Genomic DNA, 25,872 nt, shown 5'->3' on the forward strand with positions numbered 1-25,872 from the left:
GAATACTTGGTGACTCAGGACAAGATAGGACAAAGTCAGCTTGGTTTCCTTCAGGGAAAATCCTGCCTGATGAACCTGTTGGAGTTCTTTGAAGTCATTACAAGTAGGATAGATAAAGGGGATGCAGTGGATGTTGTATATTTGGACTTTCAGAAGGCCTTTGACAAGGTTCCACACATGAGGCTTCTTACAAAGTTAAGAGCCCATGGTATTACAGGAAAATTACTGGCATGGTTAAAGTATTGGCTGATTGGTAGGAGGCAGTGTGTGGGAATAAAAGGATCCTTTTCTGGTTGGCTACCAGACTAATGGTGTTCCACAGGGGTTGATGTTGGGACCGCTTCTTTTTTTGTATTTAGATGATTTAGATGATGAAATAGATGGCTTTATTGCAAAGTTTGCAGATGATAGGAAGATTGGGGGAGGGGCAGGTAGTGTTCAGGAAACAGGTAGGATGCAGAAGAACTTAGACAGATTAGGAGAAAAGAAAATGGCAAATGAAATACAATGTTGAAAAATGCATGGTCATGCACTTTGGTAGTAGAAATAAATGTGCAGACCATTTTCTAAGTAGGAGAAAACTGAAAAATCTGAGATGCAAAGGGGCTTGGGAGTCCTTGTGCAGAACATCCTAAAGGTTAACTTGCAGGTTGAATCAGTGGTGAGGAAGGCAATTGCAATATTAGCATTCATTTCAAGAGGTCTTGAATACAAGAGCAGGAATGTGATGCTGAGGCTTTATAAGGTACTGGTGAGGCCTCACCTTGAGTATTGTGAACAGTTTGGGGCTCCTCATCTAAGAAAAGATGCACTGGCATTGGAGAGGGTCCAGAGGAGGTTCACAAGGATGATTCTGGGAATGAAAGGGTTATCATACAAGGAAGGTTTGATGACTCTGGGTCTATACTCACTGGAATTTAGAAGGATGAGAGGGGATCTCATTGAAGTCTCAAAGAAAGGTGGATGTCGTATACTTGGATTTCTAGAAGGCATTCGATAAGGTGCCACACAAGAGACTTATAAATATAAGATACAGATGCATGGAGTCGGAGGAAGTGTATTGGCATGAATAGTGGATTGGCTAACCAACAGAAGGCAGAGAGTTGGTATAAATGGGTGTTTCTCCGGATGGCAGTCAGTGGTGAGTGGGGTGCCGCGGGGGTCGGTGCTGGGCCCGCAGTTGTTTACCATTTACGTTGATGATTTGGAAGAGGGGACTGAGTGTAGCGTAGCAAAATTTGCTGATGACACTATACTGAGTGGAAAAGCAAATTGTACAGAGGATGTGGAGCGTCTGCAGAGGGATACAGATAGATTAAGTGAGTGGGGCAAGGTCTGGCAGATGGAGTACAACGTCGGTAAATGTGAGATCATCCACTTTGGAAGGAATAATAGAAGAGCAGATTATTATTTAAATGGTGAAAGATTGCAGCATGCTGTTGTGCAGAGGGACTTGCGAGTGCTTGTTCATGAATTGCAAGAAGTTGGCTTGCAGGTACAACAGATTATTAAGAAGGCAAACGGAATGTTGGCCTTCATTGCTAGAGGGATTGAATTCAAGAGCAGGGAGGTCATGCTGCAACTATACAGGGTACTGGTGAGGCCGCACCTGGAGTACTGTGTGCAGTTCTGGTCTCCATACTTGAGGAAGGATATACTGGCTTTGGAGGTAATGCAGAGGAGGTTCACCAGGTTGATTCCAGGGATGAAGGGGTTAACCTCTGAGAAGAGATTGAGTCGCCTGGGACTATACTCACTGGAATTCAGAAGAATGAGAGGGGATCTTATAGAAATGTACAAAATTTTGAAAGGGAAAGATAAGATAGAAGTAGGAAAGTTGTTTGCATTAGTAGGTGAGACTAGAACTAGGGGACATTGCCTCAAGATTCAGGGAAGAAGATTTGGGATGAAGATGAGGAGAAACTGCTTTTCCCAGAGAGTAGTGAATCTGTGGGATTCTCTGCCCAGGGAAGCAGTTGAGGCCTCCTCACTAAATATATTTAAGATAGAGTTAGATAGATTTTTACATAGTAAGGGAATTAAAGGTTATGGGGAAAAGGCAGGTAGATGGAGCTGAGTTTACGGACAGATCAGCCATGATCTTACTGAATGGCAGGGCAGGCTCGATGGGCCGGACGGCCTAATCCTGCTCCTATTTCTCATGTTCTTATATCTTTTTGTGTAAACATTGAAAGGCTTAGTCAGAGTAGATGTGGAAAGGATGTTTCCCATGGTGGGGGAGTCTAGGACAAGAGGTCACAACCTCAGGACAGAGGAATGTCCATTTAAAACAGAGATATGCAGAAACAACTTTTGGCAGAGGGTGGTGAATTTGTGGAACTTGTTACCACAGGCAGCCGTTGAGGCCAGGTCATTGGGTGAATTTAAGGCAGAGATAGATAGGTTCTTGATCGGACATGGCATCAAGGGTTAAGGGGAAATGGGGTTGAGGAGGGGAAAAGGATCAGCCATGATTGAATGGTGGAGCAGACTCGATGGGCCAAGTGGCCTAATTCTGCTCCTACGTTTTATGGCCATATTCTAGTCCTCTCGAAAAAGCAAACATCGCATTTGCTTTCCTCACCACTGACTCAACCTGCAAGCCAACCTTTAGGGAATATTGCATGAGGACCCCAAGTCCCTTTGCACATCTGATTTTTGAATTTTTGCTCCATTTAGAAAATATTATACTCCTTTATTCTACCAAAGTGCATAACCATACAGTTACTGAGACTGTTTTCCATCTGCTGCAACTTTGCCCTTTCTCCTAATCTAAGTCCTTCTGCAGACTACCTGCTTCCTCAACACTGCCTGCTCCTTCACCTATCTTTGTAATAGCAGCTACACTCACTCCTACCCTGATGCACTCAAATGTCTGGCATACTGCTGGTGTCTTCCATAGTGAAGACTGACGCAAAGTTCCTCTGCCATTTCCTTGTTCCCCATTACTGCCTCTCCAGTGGTCCAGTATCCACTCTTGCCTCTTACTCCTTATATATTTGGAAAATCCTTTGGTATCCTTTTTTATATTATTGGCTAGCTTCCCTTAATATTTCATCTTTTCTCTCCTTATGGGTTCTTAATTGCCTTCTGTTGGTTTTTGCAAGCTTCCCAATTCTCTGACTTCCCATTAATTTTTGCTCTATTATATGCCCTCTTTTGGCTTTTATATTAACTTTTACTTCCCTTGTCAGTCACAGTTGTCTCATCCTCTCTTTGGAATACTTCTTCATTTTTGGGATGTAGTTATCCTGTGCCTTCTGAATTGTCCTCAGAAACGCCCACCATTGCTGTTTCACCATCATTCCTGCTACTGTCCCCTTCCAGGTCCTCTCTCATATCTCTGTAATGTCATGTCATGTTTAGCAATGTAATATTGGTACATTTGACTTCATCTTCTCCCTCTCAAACTGCAGGGTAAATTCTATCATATTATGATCACCGCTTCATTAGAGTTCTTTTACCTTAAGCTCCCTAATCAAATCTGATTCATTACACAACGCCCAATCCAGAATAGCTTTCCTCTAGTGAGCTCAACCACAAGCTGCTCTAAAAACCGTAGGCATTCTACAAAGTCCCTCCTAAACACAAAATAATCTGCAGACACTGGGGTCAAAGCAACACTCACAACACACTGGAGGAACTCAGCAGGTCGGGCAGCATCAGTGGAAAAGATCAGTCGACGTTTCGGGCCGGAACCCTTCTTCAGGACTGTAGAGGGAAGGGGCAGAGGCCCTCTCCTCTACATCAGTGAAATCCAACACAGATTGGGGGACCACTTTGTCGAGCACCTCCGCTCCGTCCGCCAAAACAGACAGGATCTCCCAGTAGCCACCCACTTCAACTCTGCTTCCCACTTCCATTCAGATATGTTCATACATGGCCTCCTCTACTGCCATGATGAGGCTAAACTCAGGTTGGAGGAGCAACACCTCATATACCATCTAGGTAGTCTCCAGCCCCTTGGTATGAACATAGAATTCTCCAACTTCTGATAATTCCCTCCCCCTCCCTTCCCCTATCCCTATGTCACTCTGCTCCCTCCCCCAGCTGCCTACCACCTCCCTCATGGTTCCGCCTCCTTCTACTACCCATTGTGTTTTCCCCTATTCTTTCTTCACCTTTCCTGCCTATCACCTCCCTGCCTCCCTTTCCCCACCCCTTTATCTTTCCCCTTACTGGTTTTTCACCTGGAACCTACCAGCCTTCTCCTTCCCACCCTCCCCCCACCTTCTTTATAGGGCCTCTGCCCCTTCCCGCTTCAGTCCTGATGAAGGGTTCCAGCCGGAAATGTCGACCGATCTTTTCCACGGGTGCTGCCCGACCTGCTGAGTTCCTCCAGCGTGTTGTGAGTGCTACAAAGTCCCTCTCTTGGGATCCAGCAGCAACCTGATTTTCCCAATCTACCTGCATACTGAAATCTCCCGTGACTATCGCCCTTATTACATGCCTTTTCTATTTCCCATTGAAATTTATATTCCACACCCTGGCTACTGTTCGGGGCCATGTACATACAGTAACTTTGCAGTTTCTTGATTCTACCCATATCGATTCTACATCTTCCAATCCCATGTCAACTCTTTCTGAGGATTTGACTTCATTATTTCCAACATAACCATCCACCCTTTCTGCCTACCTGACTGCCCTTTCGATATGAGGTGTATCCTTGGATGTTAAGCTCCTACCTATGATCTTCTTTTAACCACGACTCAGTGATGCCCACAACATCATACCTGCTAATTTCTAATTGCACGACAACATCACCTACCTTTTTCCTTGTATCGTGTGTATTTAAGTATATACCTTCAGTCCTGTATTCATCACCCTTTTCAAATTTGACCCCATGTTACACTTTAAATCATCCTAGTGACTGCAATGTTGCCTGTCCTTCCTCACAGTCTCATTACACTCTGCACCTATTTGAATAGCAACTGCCCACTCTGAGCCCTATCACTCGGGCTTCCATCTCCTTGCCAAATTAGTTTAAACCCTCCACAGCAGCTCTAACAAACCTGCCCACAATAATATTGGTCTTCTTGGGTTCAGGTGAAACCCATCCTTTTAGTAAAGGTCATGTCTTCCCCAGAAGAGGTCCCAGTGATTCACAAATCTGAAACCTTGCCACCTACACCAATTCCTCAGCCATGCATTCATCTGCTAAATCATCCTATTCTTGCCCTCATTGGCACATTGACAATCCAGAGATTACTATCCTAGAATTTAAGAATCTGAAACAAAACTTCTCCGTTCAGCCTGTGAGCCAATTCCCAGTGTCTGGCGAACACACAGCAGACACCTCGGTGACCAGATAGAGCTCCAGTTCAGGGTCTGAGAGATGTGGAACATTGTTACATACTCACTCACCTTGTGAACCTCTCATGACTGATAGGAGGCTCTGTGAACAGACTCTCCTCCTCATTATAAACGATGGTCAGTCCGTCATGCAGGATCGAGAGTGAGAGATGTGCGCTCTGCTCCAGCAGATAAAGCTGGGTACCTGTGACGGAAACACAGAATTCAGTGTCCACAAGTTCTTGACCACATCTTGCTTGCAGAGACAAGAACACAAGGGAAATGACTATCAGCACTGAATAAATCACTTCCCATTTTTCACTATCCTGACGTGGCCCAGGTTCCAGAGACACAGTCAGTGGTCCTGAGGTGCTCACCCGTGGTTTGAACAGTAATAGGCTGACTTCTTTCACTGCTGCCTCCTCTATTCACGCCTCTGATGTAGAAAATGTAATTTTCACTGGGCTCCAGTTCAATTAATGCTTGACATGAAGTTATCCCTGTGAGAGACCTAGAGGCAGAAGCATGAAAACAGAGAAAGTCAGTGGCTAAAGCTGGAATTAAATCTATCAGCACTTAGAAAAAAAGATTCTGCAAACAACAAATGAAACAGGAGCAAGAGGAAGTCATTTGGCTCTACCATTCAGAGGTGCACTTGCTGGAGAATCAGTCCCACGGCAGCTGATTCCCAGCCAGTTCCTGCTCATCCTCCTCACTTTCAGCCTGTAAAGAACCCACACTAACACTTTGTGGAAGAACAAAGTGATCTTGGGGTCCACATCCATAGATCCCTCAAAGTTGCTGCTCAATTTGATAGGGTTATTAAGTTAGCGCATAGTGGCTTGATATCTAGAGCAGATAGGTAATGTTGTAGCTCTGTAAAACTTTGGTTAAACTACATTTGGAGTATTGTATTCAGTTCTAGTCACCTCAATATTGGAATGATGTGGAAGCTTTGGAGGAGCAGAGGAGATTTACCAGGATGTTGCCTGGATCAGAGAGCATGCCTTATGAGGACAGGTTGATTGAACTAGGGCTTTTCTCTTTGGAGCAAAGAAGGATGAGAGGTGCCTTGACAGAGGTGTATAAGATAAGAAGCACAGGTTGTGTGAACAGCCAGCACATTTTTCCCCAGAGTGGAAATGGTTAATATAAGGGGCCATCATTTTAAGGTGACTGGAGGGAAGTTTGAAGATGGATACAGAGGTGGGAGAGTGAACACGCTGCCAGGGGTGGTGGTAGAGTCACATACATTAGGGACATCTAAGAGACTGTTAGGCACATGGATGAAAAAGAGATCGAGAGCTACAGTGCCTATAAAAAGTATTCACGCCCCTCAGAAGTTTTCATGTCTTATTGCTTTACATCATTGAATTACAGTGGATTTAATTGGGCTGCTTTGACACTGATCAACAGAAAAAGACTCTTTTGTGTCAGTGAAAACAGATCTCTACAAAATGATCTAAATTAATTACAAATATAAAACAAAATAATTGATTGCATAAATATTCACCCCCTTCGAGTCAATATTTAAGACATGCACCTTTGGCAGAAATTACAGCCTTGAGTCTATGTGGATAGGTCTCTATCAGCTTTGCATATCTGGACACTGGAATTTTTCCCCATTCTTTCTGCGTAAACTCTGTCAGATTGCATGGGGATCATGAATGAACAGCCCTTTTCATGTCCAGCCACAAATTCTCAATTGGATTGAGGTCTGGACTCTGACTTGGCCACTCCAGGACATTGACTTTGTTGTTTTTAAGCCATTCCTGTGTAGCTTTGACTTTATCTTGGGGTCATTGTCTTGCCGGAAAACAAATCTTCTCCCAAGTTGAAGTTCTCTTGCAGACTGCATCAGGTTTTCCTCCAGGATTTTGCTGCATTCATTTTACCCTCTACCTTCACAAGCCTTCCCGGGCCTACTGCAGTGAAGCATCCCCACAGCACGATGCAGCCAAAACCATGTTTCATGGTAGGGATGGTGTGTTTTTGATGTGCAGTGTTTGACTCATGCCAAACATAGTGTTTAGTCTGATGGCCAAAAAACTGAGTTTTAGTTTCATCAGATTATAGAACCTTCTTCCAGCTGACTTCAGAGTCTCCCACATGGCTTCTGGCAAACTCTAGCCAAGATTTCATGTGAGCTTTTTTCGACAGTGGCTTTTCTTTGCCACTTTCCCGTAAAGCTGCGACTGGTGAAGCACCTGGGCAACAGTTGTTGGCTGCACAGCCTCTCCCATCTCAGCCACTAAAACCTGTAACTCCTCCAGAGTTGTCATAGGTCTCTTGGCGGCCTCCTTCGCTAGTCCCCTTCTTGCACGGTCACTCAGTTTTTGAGGATGACCTGCTCGAGGCAGATTTACAGTTTTGCTACATTCTTTCCATTTCTTGATGATTGACTTGACCGTACTCCAAGAGATATTCAGTGGCTTGGAAGTTTTCCTATATCCATCTCTTCACTTTTGCTTTTCAATAACCTTTTTGTGGAGATGCTTGGAGTGTTCTTTTTGTCTTTATGGTGTAGTTTTTGCCAGGATACTGACTCATCAGCAGTTGGACCTTCCAGATACAGGAGTACTTTTACTACAATCAATTGAAACACCTTGACTGCACACAGGTGATCTCCATTTAACTAATTATGTGACTCCTAAAACTAATTGGCTGCACTAGTGATGATTTAGTGTGTCATATTAAAGTTATATGTGTCATATTAGTGTGTCATATTAAAATTAAACCCACTGTAATTCAATGTTGTAAAACAATAAAACATGAAAACTTCCAAGGGGGAGGGTAAATACTTTTTCTAGGCACTGTATTTAGGAGGGAAGGGTTAGAATGATGTTAGACTAGGTTAAAGAATCCACACAACAATGTGAGCCGAAGGGCTTTAAATGTGCTGTAATATTCTACGGTTCTACATGTGAGCACGTGCAGCTGCACAGAACATCACAGAACCCTAATGCACAGAAACAGGCCTTTGTCGATGTTCAGGTCACGATGTGGGTCTCAACCAAAAACAGCGACAATTCTTTTCCTCCAACAGATGCTGCTGGTCCTGCTGAGTTCCTCCAACAGATTGGTTTTTGGTACAGATCTAGAGAAGTTAGCTCCAACTTTATAGAACTTTGGTTAGATCTTGGTCAGACCTCAGCAGGAGCTCTGTGGACACCTCAGGTCACCACACTGTAGGAAGGGTGTGGTACTGCTGGAGAAGGTACAGAGGAGACTCACCACAATGGAGTGTTGCAGTGATAAAGAGTGATTGGAGAGGCTGTATCCCTGGAGCAGAAGTTAAAAGAGGATATGATTGGGGTAGATGCTGGATAGAAATTTTTTTCTCCATGATGAAAATCTCAAGTGTGCAGATACAGGATAAGGGAACAAAGAGATTTCGAGAGGATCTGAGGGGGATCTTCACCCAGAAGGATGTAAGTGTCTGGAATGCACTGGGCAAGAGAGTGGGTGAAACTGGGTCACTGGCAGTAATGAAGTGTCTAGAAGAACACAAATTGTCTACATGGGGCTATGTTCCAAGTGCTGGGAGCTGAGGGACAGTATGGATGGGTTGGACCAAATGGCCTGTTTCCTGTATTCTATGTCTTTGAGGAGTGTGGAGCCTCTGTCACAGATTTTTTTTGGATTTTAATGGAAAATGCAGGAAAGTGGCATGAAGTAAGAGCTGAGCCAGTTCTCTCTGAATGACCTCCTCATTCCTGGTTCCTGATCCTGGGATTGCGTGATCCTGGATTTATTGATTGTAGGTTTATCCCAGTGTCCCTCTCACAACTTGCTCAATACTTACTCCATGAGTGTCTCTGTCCAATTGCAGCCGCCGCAGATTTGGCAGAACTCCACTGTGTAAGACTGTGGGGGAAGATCAGGGCCAGGCTCCCATTCCATAAGCACCGCATTCTGGCAAACTGCCACCCCTCTGCTTCTGATCCTCGGAGCTGAGGGAACTACGACACAGAAACAAGATGAGGTGGTGGACGCCCCAAGCCAAAGTTGGCACAACCCCCTTAGCCTTTCCCTGTACCTGCACCAAATTGTGGGCCAAATGGCCTGTATCTAACAGCAGTGGTGGTTCCTCCCCGGTTCCCTGATCTCATGGGCTCCCAGACCTGTTGGCTCTGGAGCCTGGCCCAGTGTGTCTGATGGAAAGTTGGGTTATTGTTGGGGTCCTTGCTCAGCAGATGTGGACTCCTCAGGGTTCTGAAGGAAGTAGCTGGAGAGATTGCAGAGGCACTAACAATGATATTTCAAGAATCGATAGATTCTGACATTGTACCGGATGACTGGAAAATTGCAAATGTTACTCCACTATTTAAGAAGGGTGGGAGGCAGCAGAAAGGAAACTATAGGCCTGTTAGCCTCACATCAGTGGTTGAGAAATTGTTGGAATTAATTGTTTGGGATGAGATTACACAATGCCTGGAGGCACATGACAAGATAGGCCAAAGCCACCATGGTTTCCTGAAAGGAAAATCCTGCCTGACAAACCTACTGTAGTTCTTTGAGGAAATTACAAGCAGAGTGGACAAAGGAGATGCAGTAGATGCAGTGTACTTGGATTTTCAGAAGGCCTTTGACAAGGTGCTGCATGTGAGGCTGCTTAGCAAGATAAGAGCCCATGGAATTACCGGGAAGTTACTAGCATGGGTGGAGCATTGGCTGATCAGCAGAAAACAGAGAGTGGGAATAAAGGGATCCTATTCTGGCTGGCTGCCAGTTACCAGTGGGACTGCTGCTTTTTATGATGTATATTAATGATTTGGACGATGGGATTAATGGATTTGTGGCTAAATTTGCCGACGATACAAAGATAGGTGGAGGAGCAGGTAGTGTTGAGGAAACAGAGAACCTGCAGAGAGACTTAGATAGTTTAGGGAATGGGCAAAGAAGTGGCAAATGAAATACAATGTTGGAAAGTGTATGGTCATGCACTTTGGTGGAAGAAATAAATGGGCAAACTATTATTTAGATGGGGAGAGAATTCAAAATGCAGAGATGCAAAGGGACTTGGGAGGCCTTGTGCAGGATACTGTAAAGGTTAACCTCCAGGTTGAGTCGGTTGTAAAGAAGGCGAATGCAATGTTGGCATTTGTTTCGAGAGGTATAGAATACAAGAGCAAGGATGTGATGTTGAGACTCTATAAGGCACTCATGTGACCACACTTAGAGTATTGTGTGCAGTTTTGGGCTTCTTATTTTATAAAGGATATACTGACATTGGAGAGGGTTCAGAGAAGATTCACGAAAATGATTCCAGGAATGGAAGGGTTACCCTATGAGGAACGTCTGGCATCTCTTGGGCTGTATTCTCTGGAGTTCAGAAGAATGAGGGAGGGATCTCATAGGAACATATCAAAAGTTAAAGGGCCCGAACAGATTAGATGTGGCAAAGTTATTTCCCGTGGTAGGGGAGTCTAGGACAAGAGGGCACATCTTCAGGATTGAAGGACATCCATTTAGAACAGAGATGTGGAGAAATTACTTTAATCAGAGGGTGGTAAATCTCTGGACTTTGTTGCCATGAGAGGCTGTGGAGGCCAAGCCATTGGGTGTATTTGAGGCAGAGATAGGTTATTGATTAACCAGGGCATCAAAGGGTATGCGGAGAAGGCAGAGGAGTGGGAATGACTCCAAGAATTGGATCAGCCCATGATTGAATGGCAGAGCAGACTTGATGGGCCGAATAGCCTACTTCTCCTATATCTTATGGTCTTGTGCCCAGGGTCCTGGACAAACCCCCAGACCACCTGTAGTGGGCACAGGGGAGTGGCAAATGTCAACTTCTACTCTGTGCCCAGATGTACCTCCCCATACTCTGCTTCAGGGAAACAGTATGAAACCTGCGGCCCTGCTGATAATCCCACACTCTCTCTCTGCAAACAGTGGCAAAACCAGCGAGCTCCATCAAGGGTTAATCACCTATGACCGCTGATATCTGGTGGCCAGATTGACGGCTAGACAGTATGTGGTGTGATGCCTAGATGGAATATGCAGTAGCCTGGTATTTTGTCTGCTCTGTCCTGTCTGTAAAGTCTGGTACACAGAAATGAAACAGCCTGTGGTGCCCACTGGTATGCTGACTGGATCATGGAAATTTGGATCCCATTGTCCCTCAACAACCACTCAGCCAAAGGCCCAGGCCTGGTCACGGCACAAAGCCATGCCCAGTGTGTTACCTGTCATGTACTCTGCTCGATCACTCTCCTCACTTGCCCCGGCGCAGTTGGTGGCAGTGACCCAGAACAGATAGGCAGAACCAGGCTGTAGATTCCTCACTGTGCAGAACATTTCCTTCACCCTCAGCGACGCATCTGAGGGAGGAAACTTGGGTTCAGTTCCGTGTCTGCACTTCTTGTACCCATTGGTTCCTATCACCCGGACCCTGAACCTGACCCAACCACGTCTGGCCTTGAGGGAGGGGAGCATGCAGCAGTAATGGAGAATGGGAAAATGAAGGAGGTAAATCCAGACTGCTGCTGTCTCTGGAAGGTTACATCGGCCCCAGGCTGTCAGACATTACAGCTTTCACCATAGGGGACACAGCATTTAAAGTTCAAAGTAAATTTATTATACCTCACCATATACAATCCTGAGCTTTATGGGCTATCTCTGTTTCTCTGAAGAGAACGCACGCAGGGAAAAGACAGCAGATTTTCTCCCTCGGAGGGCGTGACCCAGTAAAGGTCTCCTTCACCTTCACAGTTCTGAATCACTGGTATTTTAAGAACACAGTGTTGTGGGATTCAAACCCAGAGACCAGTATCAACGGTCCAGAACTTTGCTAACTGGTCCAGTGACATAATCTCAATACGACTGTATTCCACGACTTACCGGTTACCGATCTCCACATGATCGTACCCACGAGTTACCAGTTACTGGTCCCCACATGACCGTACCCCCACAAGTTACTGGTTACTGATCTCCACATGATTGTACCCCCACGAGTTACCGGTTACTGATCTCCACATGATTGTACCCCAATGAGTTACCGGTTACTGATCTCCACATGATCGTACCCCCACTAGTTACCAGTTACTGGTCTCTGCATGGCCGTACCCCCATTTAACATTTTTTAATTTTGTCTGCATTCATACCCAATCATTGGCTTGACCTTCCTTGCATTCATGTTACCCCCATTTTCTATTTGTAAACTGGTTAGCTCATCCTCAGCTCTATCATCCTGGTTCCTATTCACTTGCCATATTAGTTTAAACCACTCCCAACAGCTCTAGTAAATCTGCCTGCAAGAATATTGGTCCCCTCGGATTCAAGTGCAACCTGTCCCTTTTGTACAGGTCACACCTGCCCCAGAAGAGGTCCCAATGATCCAGAAATCTGAATCCCTGCCCACTGCTCCAATTCTTCAGCCACACATTTATATGCCACCTCATTCTATTCCTATCCTCACTGTTGTGTGGCACAGGCAGCAATCCCAAGATTATTACACTTGAGGTCCTCTTCTCAGCTTCCTTCCAAAATCCCTGTATTCTATTTTCAGGACCTCCTCCTATTATGTCGAAAAATAGCTTCTTCCCCACTGCCATCAGATGTCTGAATGGAAAATGAACCTACATACATTCCCTCACTATTTTAACACTGTGTTCCATTTAATTTTTTATTAGTACACTATAGTACTATATATATAGTACAAGAACTACTTCAATATAGTGGCAGCAGAAAGTAATCACAGAGGCCTCTCAATCAACATCAAGAAGACAGAAAGCATGGTCATCTCCAGAAAGACAAACATCCCACAATGTGTGATCGATCAAGATCGGAAATACAAACATCAAACAAGTCAACAAATTCAAATATCTTGGCAGCCTAATAACAAGTGATGGCAGGTGTGACACAGATATCAAATACAGAATAGCAATGGCGAAAGAAGCTTTCCAAAAAATGAAGACCATATTGACAGACAGAAAGATGAGCATGTACACTAAAAGCAGAATACTGCAGTGCTTCATTTATTCTATCCTGACTTATGGAAGTGAATGCTGGACCATTTCTCCAGCAATGGAAAAGAGACTAGAAGCAGCTGAATTATGGTTCTACAGGAGAATATTAAAAATATCATGGACCACACACACATCAAATGAAGAAGTTCTCAGAAGAGCCCAAGTGAGTTGATCACTCATACCAACAATAAGAGAAAGACAACTCAGATTCCGAGGACACATCATGTGGAAAGATGAACTAGAAAAACTCATACTCTCTGGAAAGATTGAGGGGAGTAAATCTTAGAGGAAGACCTCGGTTTATGCACATCAAAAGCACAGCCAGGTGGCTACACATCGAGGAAATGGAAGTCATCCGAAAAATGAAGGATAGATCTGTATGGAAAACCATGGTCACCAAAGTCCGCATCGGATATGGTACCTAGACAGACAGGCATTAGTACACTAGCAATAATACTACAGTTCTATAAAATGTATTAGTTCCTAATAATTATCAACAGAGGAAGTGTATGCTGCGGTGTTCTTTTGATTGTCTGTGAATGAACAAAGCGCAGACACCTAATACAATGCCATAGACTGCATCCTCCAAATCTTCATTTTCTTTGTAACATTTAAGATGATTGTTGATGCCTTCAAATTCCTTCTAAGTTGCTAATTTGTTGAAATAGTGAAATTGCTGCATTTTCATTCCCAGCTGCTTTTGGCATTTCCAAGCCTGAGTGTTTGAACCAGCACTGAGCAAGATGGTTCTGAATTGCCTGCCTGTCTATTTCTCACCAACTATCAGTGACAAAAATCACTGCTTGTGTTGAACACAAACACACACAACTGACTCCTTAAAAATTGTTCGCTCTAAGCATGCTGTAGTGTCTAATGCCCACACGTGGAGAGGATGTTTCCTATTGTGGGGGTTTCCAGAACTGGAGGGCACATCCTCAAAACTGAGGGGCGACCTTTTATAACAGGAGTAAGGAGGATTTTTTTCAGCCAAAGGGTGGTGAGTCTGTGGAATGCTCTGCCACAGAATGCGGTGGAGGCCAAGTCCATGGGTATATTCAAAGTGAAAGTTGATAGATTCCTTATTGGTTTGGCATCAAAGGATATGGCGAGGGGGCAGCTGTATGGGGTTGACTGGGATCTGGGATCAGCCATGATGGAATGGTGGAGAGGTCACAATGGGCTGAATGGCCTCATTCTGCTCCTATGTCTTATGGTCTAAGTTCATGTGACTGACGCAAGCTAGAAACAATTCAGAAATTGTTTCTTGTCCCAATTAAGTAGCATAGTGTCCTAAATAAATGAAGAGAATCCAGGCTATTTTCTCCTTTAGTTTTGTTGTTTAAGAGTTGAACTAAATAAGTGGCTGCCCTAATTAATCGATGACCCAATTATTTAGTATCCACTGTATTCCTTACTGTAATTCATTGTTTTTTTTCTCTGTATTGTAACGTACTGCTGATGCAACACCATGAATTTCATGACATGTACCAATGATATTAAACCTGGTTCTGAAAAGTGACCGGTCTGTGGATTAACACAAGGACAGAAGGATAAATGTTTTGCATCCTCAGCTCCCTCCCAGAATGAGCACTTGGAATATAAGGTTGCTGACGTTTCAGCCTGAATCCTATTCTGCCTTCCCCCACCTCTCAGGGTCACCCTCTCAATCCCCTCCAGAGTTTTATGGTTGAACATAATCATTCATTGAAAGTCCCACTATAGGTCAGAATTCACTTGGCAAAACTCACATTTCTCTAGCTCCCTTGATACAAACCTGCAGCCTCTCCATCTTGTGTGTTCTCCCCTGCTTTTCTGTAATACAGTCGGTAATGTTCCACAGTATCGTCAGCTGAAAGGCTCCAGCGAACTCTCACTGAGCTGGAGGTTGCTGTGTCATGTAACTGAGGACACATTGAAGGGGCAGATGGCACTACACAAAGAATACAGACTCAGTCAGAGCACGGCTTCACAATCAAATGATCAGACACTCCCTGTAACTCAACAGCCCAGGGTTAGGAAAATTCCCTGTCACTCATTATCCAGCAGACATGCACCACAACTGTCACACACCTGCAGACAAGAACACTCTCCCTTTAACCCATCAACCAGCTGATGAGCACACCTTTCCTATAACACACTCAACTAGTGATGATATGCACAAATTATAATTCATTAATGTACTGATAGTTTTTCTCTCCTGTAACTATTAACCTGGTGATAGTTACTGTTATCTTTTAACCAGGTGACAGGTATACTCTCCCCGTAACCTACTGACCCTGTTATAAGTATACACTCTATGTAATTGGTTAGCCTATGATCAAGTACTCTTTTCCTGTAATGCATTATTGGGTAGTTGGACACTGGTTCCCTGTAACTTGTTATCCAATTCATCCTGACTCTTCCTTTCCTGCAGCTGCCACTTATTATGCAACTGCACCCAATGAATCTTAAAACCAAGTAGAATTTTTACTGGACACACATCCCTGGGTGACATTTTCAACAGGGGATGAAATACCTTCCCCACAAAATGAACACTGTGGCTGCACCTTGTAAGCCTGTTGAGACCACACCAGGCATCAGACTCTCACAGATGTGGAACTTGGCAACTCTATCAGATTGGGAAAGCAGAACTTGTTTGTTTCCCCAACCCAGGACTCCAGGCGAAGCAGGACAAACTCAGCTATCACATAGCAAATCCCTTGGAGTGTATAAGATACAGCAACACAGTTCAGAGGGAAATTAGCAAGGCACAAAGGACATGACATTGCTTTGGCAGCTAAGGCAAAAGGGAATTTTAAGAGATCCTACAAACATTAAGAGTAAGGGGTAACTATGGAAAAAATAGGACCTCTAAAGGACTAATGTGTGGAGATGGCGATGGAGTTAATTTCTCATCTGTATTTGCTGTGGAGAAGATCAGGGGAATAAATAGTGACATTGAACATAGAACAGTCCAGGCCCTTCAGCCCATCATATTGGACCAACCTTTTAACCTACTCCAAGATCAATCTAACCCTTCCCTCTCACATAACTCTCCACTTTTTCTATCATCTAATTTCCTAAGTGTCTCAAATCTCCCCGATGTATCTGCCTGTAGCACCACACCTGGCAGGAGGTTCCATGCACTCAACGCTCTCTCTCTCTGTAAAAGACTTCTGATATCACCCCTATACTCTTATAGAGGCACAGATAAAGAGGACAGCTAGAGTAATGGAACATATCCACATTACAACAGTGGAGGTGCTGCCAGTCTTGAGGCATATTCAGATGGACAAATTGCCAGGACCTACTCGTGCACCCTAGGGCATTGTGGAAAGCCAGGGAGAAATTGTTGGGGCCATGTTAGAAGATGGCTAATGTTGTGACTTTAATACAGGCAGGAAACCACAGATGAGTGAGGCTAACATCAGTGGTGGAAGAGTTACTGGAGATGACCCTGAAGGACAGGATCTGCCAGTATTTGGAAGGGTGAGAACTGATAACGGATAGACAGCATAGCTTTGTGAATGGGAAATCATATCTCACTAGCTCAATTGAGCCTTTTGAAAAGGTTGATGAGGGTGGGTCAGTAGATGATACTTACATGGACTTTGGAAAGTTTTGACAAAGTCCTGTATGGTAGGCTGGTCCTGAAGGTTGACTGGGGAAAGTTGGTTGATCAGATCCAAAATTGGATTGGTGTTAGGAGTCAGAGATGGTAAAGGGGTCACAGAGCTTAACCTCATTTGTCTTCCCAAAATGCAACACCTTGCACTTATCTGAACTGAACTCCATTTGTCATTCCTCAACCAATTCCTCAGCTGATTAACATCTTTCTGTAAATACTAGTAACCTTTCTTCACTGTCAATAACACCACCTATTTTAGTGTCATCCGTATATTTATTAACCGTGCCTTGTACATTCTCTTCCATGTCATTGATATTGTTGATGAACAGCGCTGTCCCTGAGAAACACCACTCGTCATGGACCCCCTGTCTGAGAAACAATGTCCCACCATCACACTCTGCTTCCTACCATCAGGCCAGTTGTGCATCCAATAAGCGCTCCCTGGTTCCCATGTCATCTAACTTTCCATGGTAGCCTCCCGTGAGGAACCTTATCAAAGGACTGCAGAGAGGATCACTAGGGTCCCTCTACCACCCTTACCAAGAGCAATGCATACACAGGACCCTTTGCAATGTCAATGATTCATCTAACAATCTCTTTGACCTCTTACCATCAGACAGGAGGTATCTTAGCATTAGGACAAGTACAGTTAGGGTGGGAAGTAGCTTCTTTTCCCAGGCCAACAGACGACTAAACTTCCTGCCACCATCCAGGTCTCATCACATATGAAATGCCTGTAGCATTATCCCCTTTACTTTTTGACTTGTGTCATAAATGCATCTTACTATTTCTCAATTTATTTGTGGTGATAGTACCTTATGTGTTGTGTGTAGGTTATATGTACTGTGTTGTGCACCTTGGTCCAGAGAAACGTTGTTTCATTTGGTAGTATACACATGTACTGTTGAATGACAATAAACTTGAACTTGAATCTTCTTGATTACTTCTTCAAAAAACTTAGTCAGATCTTCCACGTACAAAGCCATGTGACTATCCTTTATCAATGCCTATCTCTCCAGATACGCGTACATCTACTGCAGATGTTAGGCTTACTGGATTTTTACTTGGGTTTTAGTAAAAGTCATTATGTTTTAGTAAAAGTTATGCAAATTTCTAGTAACTATTTTAAAACTAATGGAATAATGGTAACTGGTCCCGAAATGCTGACACTTCATTCACTTGCCAGAGTTAAAAGGTTACAAACACTAAAACAAACCTTCAGCCTAACTTGTATGTGCTGAGTAAGATGTCCATCTAAACTGATTCCATTTGGCGGTGGGTGGCCTATGTTGCTCTTAATCTTTTCCATCTCACACACATTTCTGTGTGTGTGTGTGTGTGTAAGTGTACGTACAGTCAGCCCTTCTTATCCGCGAGTTCCGCATGTGTGAATTCAACCAGCCGCGAATTGAGAAAACCCTGAAGTTCTCTCTCCAGCACTCATTGTTCAAGCATTGTTCGCTACTTTGTTTCTGTGAAAAAATGGCTCCTAAAAAGCAATTACGTGGTCAAAGCAATTCCTCAAAGGCTAAGGGGGAGCGTAAAGTGCTATCTCTCGCTGAGAAATTAGAAATATTAGATCCTTTGAAAAGTGGCATGTTGCATTCCGAAGTGGGCCGTAAGGTCGGTAAGAACGAATGGAGCATTCGCACAATAAAGCAGAAAGAAGCTGAAATTCGTGGAAGTGTTACTGCTAGGGATGGCTGGCTGGCTATGTAAAGCACTACAGCCTCAAGAACTTAAAGATTACGGGAGAATCAGCATTGGCGTTCCCAGAAGAGCTACAATGGTTGCGTCTGTACTAAATATGTACAGACATTTTTTTTGTCATTATTCCTCAAACAATACAGTATAACAACTATTTACATAGCATTTACATTGCATTAGGTATTATAAGTCAACGGAACAGAAACATTGAGGGCAGCGGGTCCTGTGCTGCCCTGGGTCCTAAAGTCCACCTGCATTGAGACAGGTTAAATAAGGGACTTGAGCATCCACATTTTTTGGTATCCGCGAGGGGTGTCGGAACCAATCCCTCGCGGATAAGGAGGGCCGACTGTATGTATGTGGGATGAGGTCGTTCCGTGTACCTGTATGGGTGATGGAGAGCTATGTGTGAGAGAGAGATGTGTGTGTGTGTGTATGAGAGAGAGAGAGAGACAGATACTGAGAGGTGTGACACGCCACTGATACAGTGACGTATCTTTCTTTCTCTCACACACACACACAAGCCTCTCCGCCTCTCTCTCTCTCACATTCTTCCTCTCCCTCTCGCGCGCTCTCTCTCTGGCGCACTCTCCCTCGCTCGTTCCCCCCACACTTACTCTGTCACTCACTCTCACACATACTTTCACTCTCCCTCGTGCGCGTGCCCTCTCTCTTTTGTGCCGCGCTTTCTGTCTCGTGTGTGTGAGAGAGAGAGCGAGTGAGAGAGAGAGACAGACAGAGGGTGTGTGAGAGAGACACAGGAGTGAGAGAGAGAGACAGAGACAGGGGCACATGTGTGAAAGGGAGAGTCAGAGACGGATGCGTGTGTGTGTGTGAGAGAGAGACAGACAGAGAGAGAGGGGCACACGTGTGTGAGAGAGAGAGATAAAAATGTGCGTGCCTGCATGTATCAGTTGCTTACATACCCGGGATACTGCTGATCGAGTCCATTAATCGTTGCACCTCACCCATATCTGTTGGAAAATTCTCAAATTCAAGGGCTGTTGGAAACTCTGGATTCAAATCTTCTTGGAGAAAGTCCTCCAGTCTGTGGGTGACAGAAGAAGCAGTGAGACTGAGGCAATGGGTGTTGCGAGTCAGGCCAAGTCTCGAAGTGAGGGACCATCTCAGGTAGACAGGATGGGTGCAGGACTGGGCAGCCACGACACCAGCTGCAACAGATATTCCTCCAGCACACTTCATGCTCTTTCTAGTAGTAGTCAGTGGCAGCAGCTAGGACCGAGAGCACAAATCCAACACAAACCCCACATAGGGCCATTGTTCATACACAGGCAGTGAGTTCTTCCAGTGTAAGATCACATCAACACACAAACACAGTACACTCACTCATTAACTGTTCTACTACACCTACAATGAGGCATTCCAATGCTAACACAGACACAGTGCAGCATTCCAATGTTGACATGGGTCCGTTCTGAAGTTACCTGGTCAGCATTGTCTGTCCACTCTGTTGATAAGAAATAAGAAGATTCATTAGTAGCTCAGGATGTCTGACTCTTAGCAGGGGAAAAGAAATTCTTTAAAAATGAGATACTTTGCTGAGTCTATCAAATTATTCACTTCATCTTCCCAATGCACAATGTGGTCTTCTGACATCTGCCAGTGACTCTCTGGTTTGCTGCAGCTAGAGTGGGGGTGATCTTCACAAGACTGCGAGTGCATTGGAAGGTTCATTAGATGAGTTGAACTGTGCCCAATCAGTGAGCGGGAGCACGAGCGGAAGTGGCAAAGATTAAAAACAGGCAGCTCTCGCAGCAATTTTCTGAGTTGGACTGCACCTAATCAGTGAACAGGAACACAAGCAGAAGAAGCAATTTCACAGATTCTTGGCAGAGGATTTAAAAAGGCAGCACTTCGCAACAGTTTTCAGGGTTGGGCAGCATGCAATCAGTGAATGGGATTCATTAGAAAGGGCGAGTAAAACTAAGGCAGGGCAGGCAGAGTGGCCACTGTGTGAGTGGGCCACTGTCGGAGTAGCCTTGGCTTATCAGATTTGGGTGAGGTAAGTATATGTGAAGTTTCTTCTTCATTCTTCATTCCTTGGCTGTTAGGGTACAGGTAGTACAGCGAGAATGGCTCCAGGGGCGGTGTTTTGTTCTGTGTGTGGGATGTGGGAATTCTGGGAGACCTCCAATCTCCTGGAGAACCACATCTGCACTGAGCTGCAGCTCCTCAGAGACCGCGTTAAGAAATAGGAGCTGCAGCTCGATGTTCTTTGGCTCATACAGGAGAATGGGGAGGAGATAGATTGGAGCTACAGGGAGGTAGGCACCCCTAGGTTGCAGGAGACAGGTACTTGGGTGACTGTCAGGAGAAGGAAGACAAATGGGCTGCCACTGTAGACTACCCCTGTGGCCATTCCCCTCAATAATTTGTACACCGCTTTGGATACTGTTGAGGGGGACGATCTACTTGGGGGAGGGGGGGAGGTGGAGGCTCAGTGACTGGACCTCAGTCAAGTGCTGTGGCTCAGAAGTGAGGAGGACTGCAGTGGTGACAGAAGATTCCACAGTTAGATCAGATTCAGAGAAAGCAATCGAGACACCTGGATGGGAAGCTACCTCCCAGGTGCCAGGGTCAGGGATGTCCTGGATCATGTCCATGGCATTCTCAAGGGCAAGGGTGAACAGCCAGAAGTCATGATACATATTGGCTCCAGTGACGTAGGTAGGAAAGGTGAGGAGGTCCTGAAGAGAGATTTTAGGGAGCTAGCTAAAAAGCTGACAATCTCTGAATTGCTGCCTGTGCCATGTGCCAGTGAGGATAAGAATAGGGTGATGTGGCAGATGAATGCATGGCTAAGGAACTGGTGCATATAGCAGGGGTTCATATTTCTAGATCATTGCGATCTCCCCTGGGAAAGGCACAACCTGTACAAAAAGATTGAGTTACACCTGAACCCAAGGGGTCCAATATCCTTGTGGTAGGTTTGCTAGGGCTGTTCGGGAGGGTTTAAATTAATTTATGGGAACTGCAGTGATAAGGCTGAGGATAGGGTAGTTGGTTTACAAACTGAAGCAGTGTGTAGTGACAATGCTAGCAAGGAGAGGCTATTGATAGGCCAAAATTGCAGTCAATGCAATGAGTTGCAATGTAAGAGAGGGACAAAATCAAAAAGGCTGCTGAAAACAGGACTGAAGTTGTTACATTTGAATACACCCAGTATACAAAATAAGGTAGATTAACTTGTACGGTTACAGATTGGCACGTATGATGTTGTGGGCATCACTGAATAATGGCTGAAAGAAGGTTATAACTTGGAGCTCAACATCCAAGGATATGCATTCTATCAAAAAGACTTGCAGGTAGGCAGAGGGGGTGGGGTGCCTCTGTTGGTAAAATGTGAAATCAATTCCTTAGAAAGAGGGGACATGGGGTCAGAAGGTGTAGAATTGTTGTAGAGCTGATGAACTGCAAGGGGAAAAGACCCTGATAGAGGTTACATACAGACCTTCAATCAGGAGCAAAGGTGTGGTCTACAAATTAGAATGGGAGATAGAAAATGCATGCCAAAAGGGCAATATTACAATAGTCATGTGGGATTTCAGCATGCAGATCGATTGGGAAGATCACGTTGGTGCTGGGTCTCGAGAGGGGTACTTTGTAGAGTGCCTACAAGATGACTTTCTGGACCAGCTTGTGGTTGAGGGCACTAGTGGATCAGCGATTCTGGATGGGTGTTGTGCAATAAACTGCAATTGATTGTAGAACTTAAAGTAAAGGAACCTCAGGGGCAAAGGATCATAATATGTTAGAATTCACACTACATTTTGAGAAGGAGAAGCTAAGTCAGATATACTAGTATTACACTGAAGTAAAGGGAATTACAGAAGCATGAGTGAGGAGCTGGCCAAAATTGTTTGGAAGGGAACACTAGTAGAACAACAGTGGCTGGAGTTTCTGGGGGCAATTCAGAAGGTGCAGGACAAGAGAAGTCAAAGTCAACATAAAACCCAAAGACAGGGCATACAATACAGCAAAAGTTCGTGGGAAGTTACAGGATTGCGAAGTTTTTAAAAACTAACGGAAGGCAAATTTTAAAAAAGTCATAAAGAAGGAAAAGATGGAATAGGAAGGCAAGCTAGCCAATAATATTAAAGAGAATATCAAAAGCTTCTTCAGATATATAGAGTGTAAAAGAGATGTGAGAGTAGATATCTTGCCACTGGAAAATAATGCTGGAGAGGTAGTAATGGAGGACAAGGAAAAGGTGGATGAACTGAATAAGTATTTTCCATCAGTCTTCACTATGGAAGACACTAGCAGGATGCTGCAAGTTCGAGGGTGTCAGTAGGCAGCAGTGAGTGAAGTTTCCATTACGAGGGAGAAGGTGCTTGGGAAACTGAAAGGTCTGACAGTGGATAAGTCACCTGGACCAGATGGTGTACACCCCAGGGTTCTGAGAAGAGGTGGCTGGAGATTGAGCAGGCATTAGTAATGATCTTTCAAGAATCACTAGATTCAGGAATGGTTCTGAAGGTCTGGAAAATTGCAAACGTCACTCCACTTTTCAAAAAGGGAGAGAGGCAGAAGAAAGGAAATTCTAGGTCAATTAGTCTCACCCCAGTGGTTGGGAAGATGATGATGCCAATTGTTGTGGTTTCAGGGTACTTGGACGCACATGATAAAATAGACCGAAGAAAGCATGATTTCCTTGAGGGAAAATCTTGCCTGACAAATCTGCTGGAATTATTTGAAGAAAAACCAAGCGGAATAGACAAAGGAGAATTGGTTGATGTTGTATACTTAGATTTTCAGAAGGCCTTTGACATAATGCCACACATGAGGCTGCTTAACAAGTTAAGAGCCCATGGTATTATAGGGAAGATACTAGAATGGATAAAGCAGTGGCTGATTGGCAGGATGCAAAGAGTGGGAGTAAAAGGAACCTTTTCTGGTTGGATGCCAGTGAACAGTAGTGTTCTACAGGGGCCTGTATTGGGACTGCATCATTTTATGTTATATGTCAATGACTTGGATGACAGAATTGATGGCTTTGTGGTCAAGTTTGTGAATGATACAAAGATAGGAGAAGGGGCAGGTAGTGTTGAGGAATCAGACAGGCTGCAGAAGTACTTGGTCTTATGGTCTTAAGTTCTTATGTAGACAGGTCAGACGGGGTAGGCTTATATCCACCGGAATTTAGAAGAGCAAGAAGAGATTTGGTTGAACGGGGTGGATGTGGGGAGGACTATCTCTCTTGTGGAGAAGTCAGAATTAGGAATCAGATGCTTTAAGGTAAGGGCTCATGGGGTTAAGACAGAGATGAGGTAAAATATTGTTCCTCAGAGGGACAAGTCCCTGGAACTTCCTTTGTCAAAGAGCAGTGAAAGCACAGGTAGAGAAGAAGCAGGAAAGTGAAAGCCAGGAGCACAGAGTTACTTTCAGATAAACCATCATCTGATGAGTTGGCTTGGACAGCTGAGCATGTTTGTATTCCCATCCTGAGGGAGAATGACACAGTTGGAATTCCAGAGCACCCACTGGAAATGCTGGGAAAATACCCAAGTGAGAATGAGAAGGTCGGAAAGCCAGAGTGAGGGTCTATAAATAAATAATGAGGGTACAGAACTATCTGTGAGGTCACCTTCAGGAAGGATTGCTTGTCTTCGGTTTGGAACAGCATATTAATGGATTCCATCAGCTGCTTGTAGCCATCCATGCTGTGACCACAGCTCACCAGCAAATCGTACAACTTCTCGAGTTTCAGGTTCTTCTGCTCTTGCAGACCCTGGCTCCCGTCCTCAAAACGCTGAACCAAGCACTGCATCAAATCATCATACTGCAGCTCAAGGTAGTGTTCCTGTTTACCAATGTTCTCCTGTGAACACACAACATACACGTGTTCCTGTTTACCAATGTTCTCCTGTGAACACACAACATACACGTGTTCCTGTTTACCAATGTTCTCCTGTGAACATACAACATACACGTGTTCCAGTTTACCAATGTTCTCCTGTGAACATACAACATACACGTGTTCCTGTTTACCAATGATCTCCTGTGAACACACAACATGCACGTGTTCCTGTTTACCAGTGTTCTCCTGTGAACACATAACTGTATATCACAGGCACAGGCCCCTTGGCCGACCATGTTATACTGAACTCATTAAGCCAATGACTCCTAACTCATCCTCTCCCTTTTAGCTGCAGATTGACCATGCTCCTCCTTTCTCTGCGTATTCATGCACCAATCTAAGGAGCAATTCAATCCTATGGATCTAGCCCCACCTTTGGCAGTGTGCTGCAGACATCCACCACTCTCTATGTAAAAATAACCTGCCTCCACACATCACCTTTCTACTTCCCCACCCCCTCATCTTAAATGCAAGCCTTCCAGTACTAGATATGTCAATCCTGGGAATAAAAGATGCTGGCTGTATACTCTATCTATGCCTCACATAATTTTATAACCTTCTGCCGACTCTCCTCTCAGCCCCCGTCTCTCCAGCATCTCCGTCCCCTCCTCCATGTCCTCCAGACCGGGCAGCATTCTGATGCACTCTCTCTGAAGCCTCCATCACATGCCTGTTGTTCAAGCACAAATTAGTCTTAAGAAAGGTGAAGGATATTACTCCGTCAGAAAGACATGAGGCAGATAGCCAGAATTTTTATTCAGGTCTGAGGCCAGAACTGGCTGAGACAGTAAATGAGTTAGTGTTCAGTAGCACACTCCATGGGACAGTAATGGGTAAAACAAAAGACATGGCTCTGATACTGTGCTTCAGAGAAACTTGAAAATGCTACAGAACTTATCATGTGTCTTGTTGAATCCTGTTGTCCTTTCATCCTTACAAAGACATGCTGCTCCTGAATTCTAACCGGCTGGCCTTTAAACGGCTCCCACATGTCGGGTGTGCATTTCCTTTTGAAACAGCCACTCCCAGTCTGCTTCCCAAGTTCCTGGCTAATGCCTTATTGAACTCTGAGTATGGTCAGTAAGTGTGAGTCTCTGAGCCTGTCAACATCAGCAATTCAGATGGTGAGCGGGATTTTTCCTGGTCGCTATGCAGTGATTGCAGAGTAAGTGTCAGCCAGGGACAGAGCTGGGTTCAGTTGTGAAGTCCCCTATGGCCGAGCAGCTGCTGGGGCCGCTGGCGATGGGTGGTCAGCTCAGAGAGTTACTGGGGGGCTGTCTGCGTCGGTGGGACAGATCAGGCAGGGCCTCCAGACAAGCTCCAAGGAAAGGCCTGAGGTAAGTTGTCAGGGATTTGTAAGCTCGTTTACCAGGTGACTGGTGGAATGAATGAAGTCTGCGGGGAGAAGCTGG

General features: G+C 44.7%; 1 protein-coding gene across 4 annotated transcripts in view; it reads right to left on the reverse strand.

Moving 5' to 3' along the window:
* LOC134355835 (fibronectin type III and SPRY domain-containing protein 2) overlaps positions 1-25,872 on the reverse strand; it is a 47,046-nt gene that overhangs the window by 9,757 nt on the left and 11,417 nt on the right. For 3 of the 4 annotated variants that reach the window (XM_063066331.1, XM_063066329.1, XM_063066328.1), the window contains exons 4-11: positions 24,188-24,421; positions 20,025-20,047; positions 19,506-19,627; positions 15,040-15,195; positions 11,484-11,618; positions 9,098-9,254; positions 5,670-5,803; positions 5,365-5,497 (exon numbers count right to left, since the gene is read on the reverse strand). In XM_063066331.1, the coding sequence (XP_062922401.1) occupies positions 5,365-5,497; positions 5,670-5,803; positions 9,098-9,254; positions 11,484-11,618; positions 15,040-15,195; positions 19,506-19,627; positions 20,025-20,047; positions 24,188-24,421 (1,094 nt within the window). The remainder of the gene's footprint in view (positions 1-5,364; positions 5,498-5,669; positions 5,804-9,097; positions 9,255-11,483; positions 11,619-15,039; positions 15,196-19,505; positions 19,628-20,024; positions 20,048-24,187; positions 24,422-25,872) is intronic. The other variant, XM_063066330.1, reaches the window with a different exon arrangement.

The sequence above is a fragment of the Mobula hypostoma genome, chromosome 13 (genome assembly GCF_963921235.1).
Source record: "Mobula hypostoma chromosome 13, sMobHyp1.1, whole genome shotgun sequence".
Classification (NCBI taxonomy): Eukaryota; Metazoa; Chordata; class Chondrichthyes; order Myliobatiformes; family Myliobatidae; genus Mobula; species Mobula hypostoma.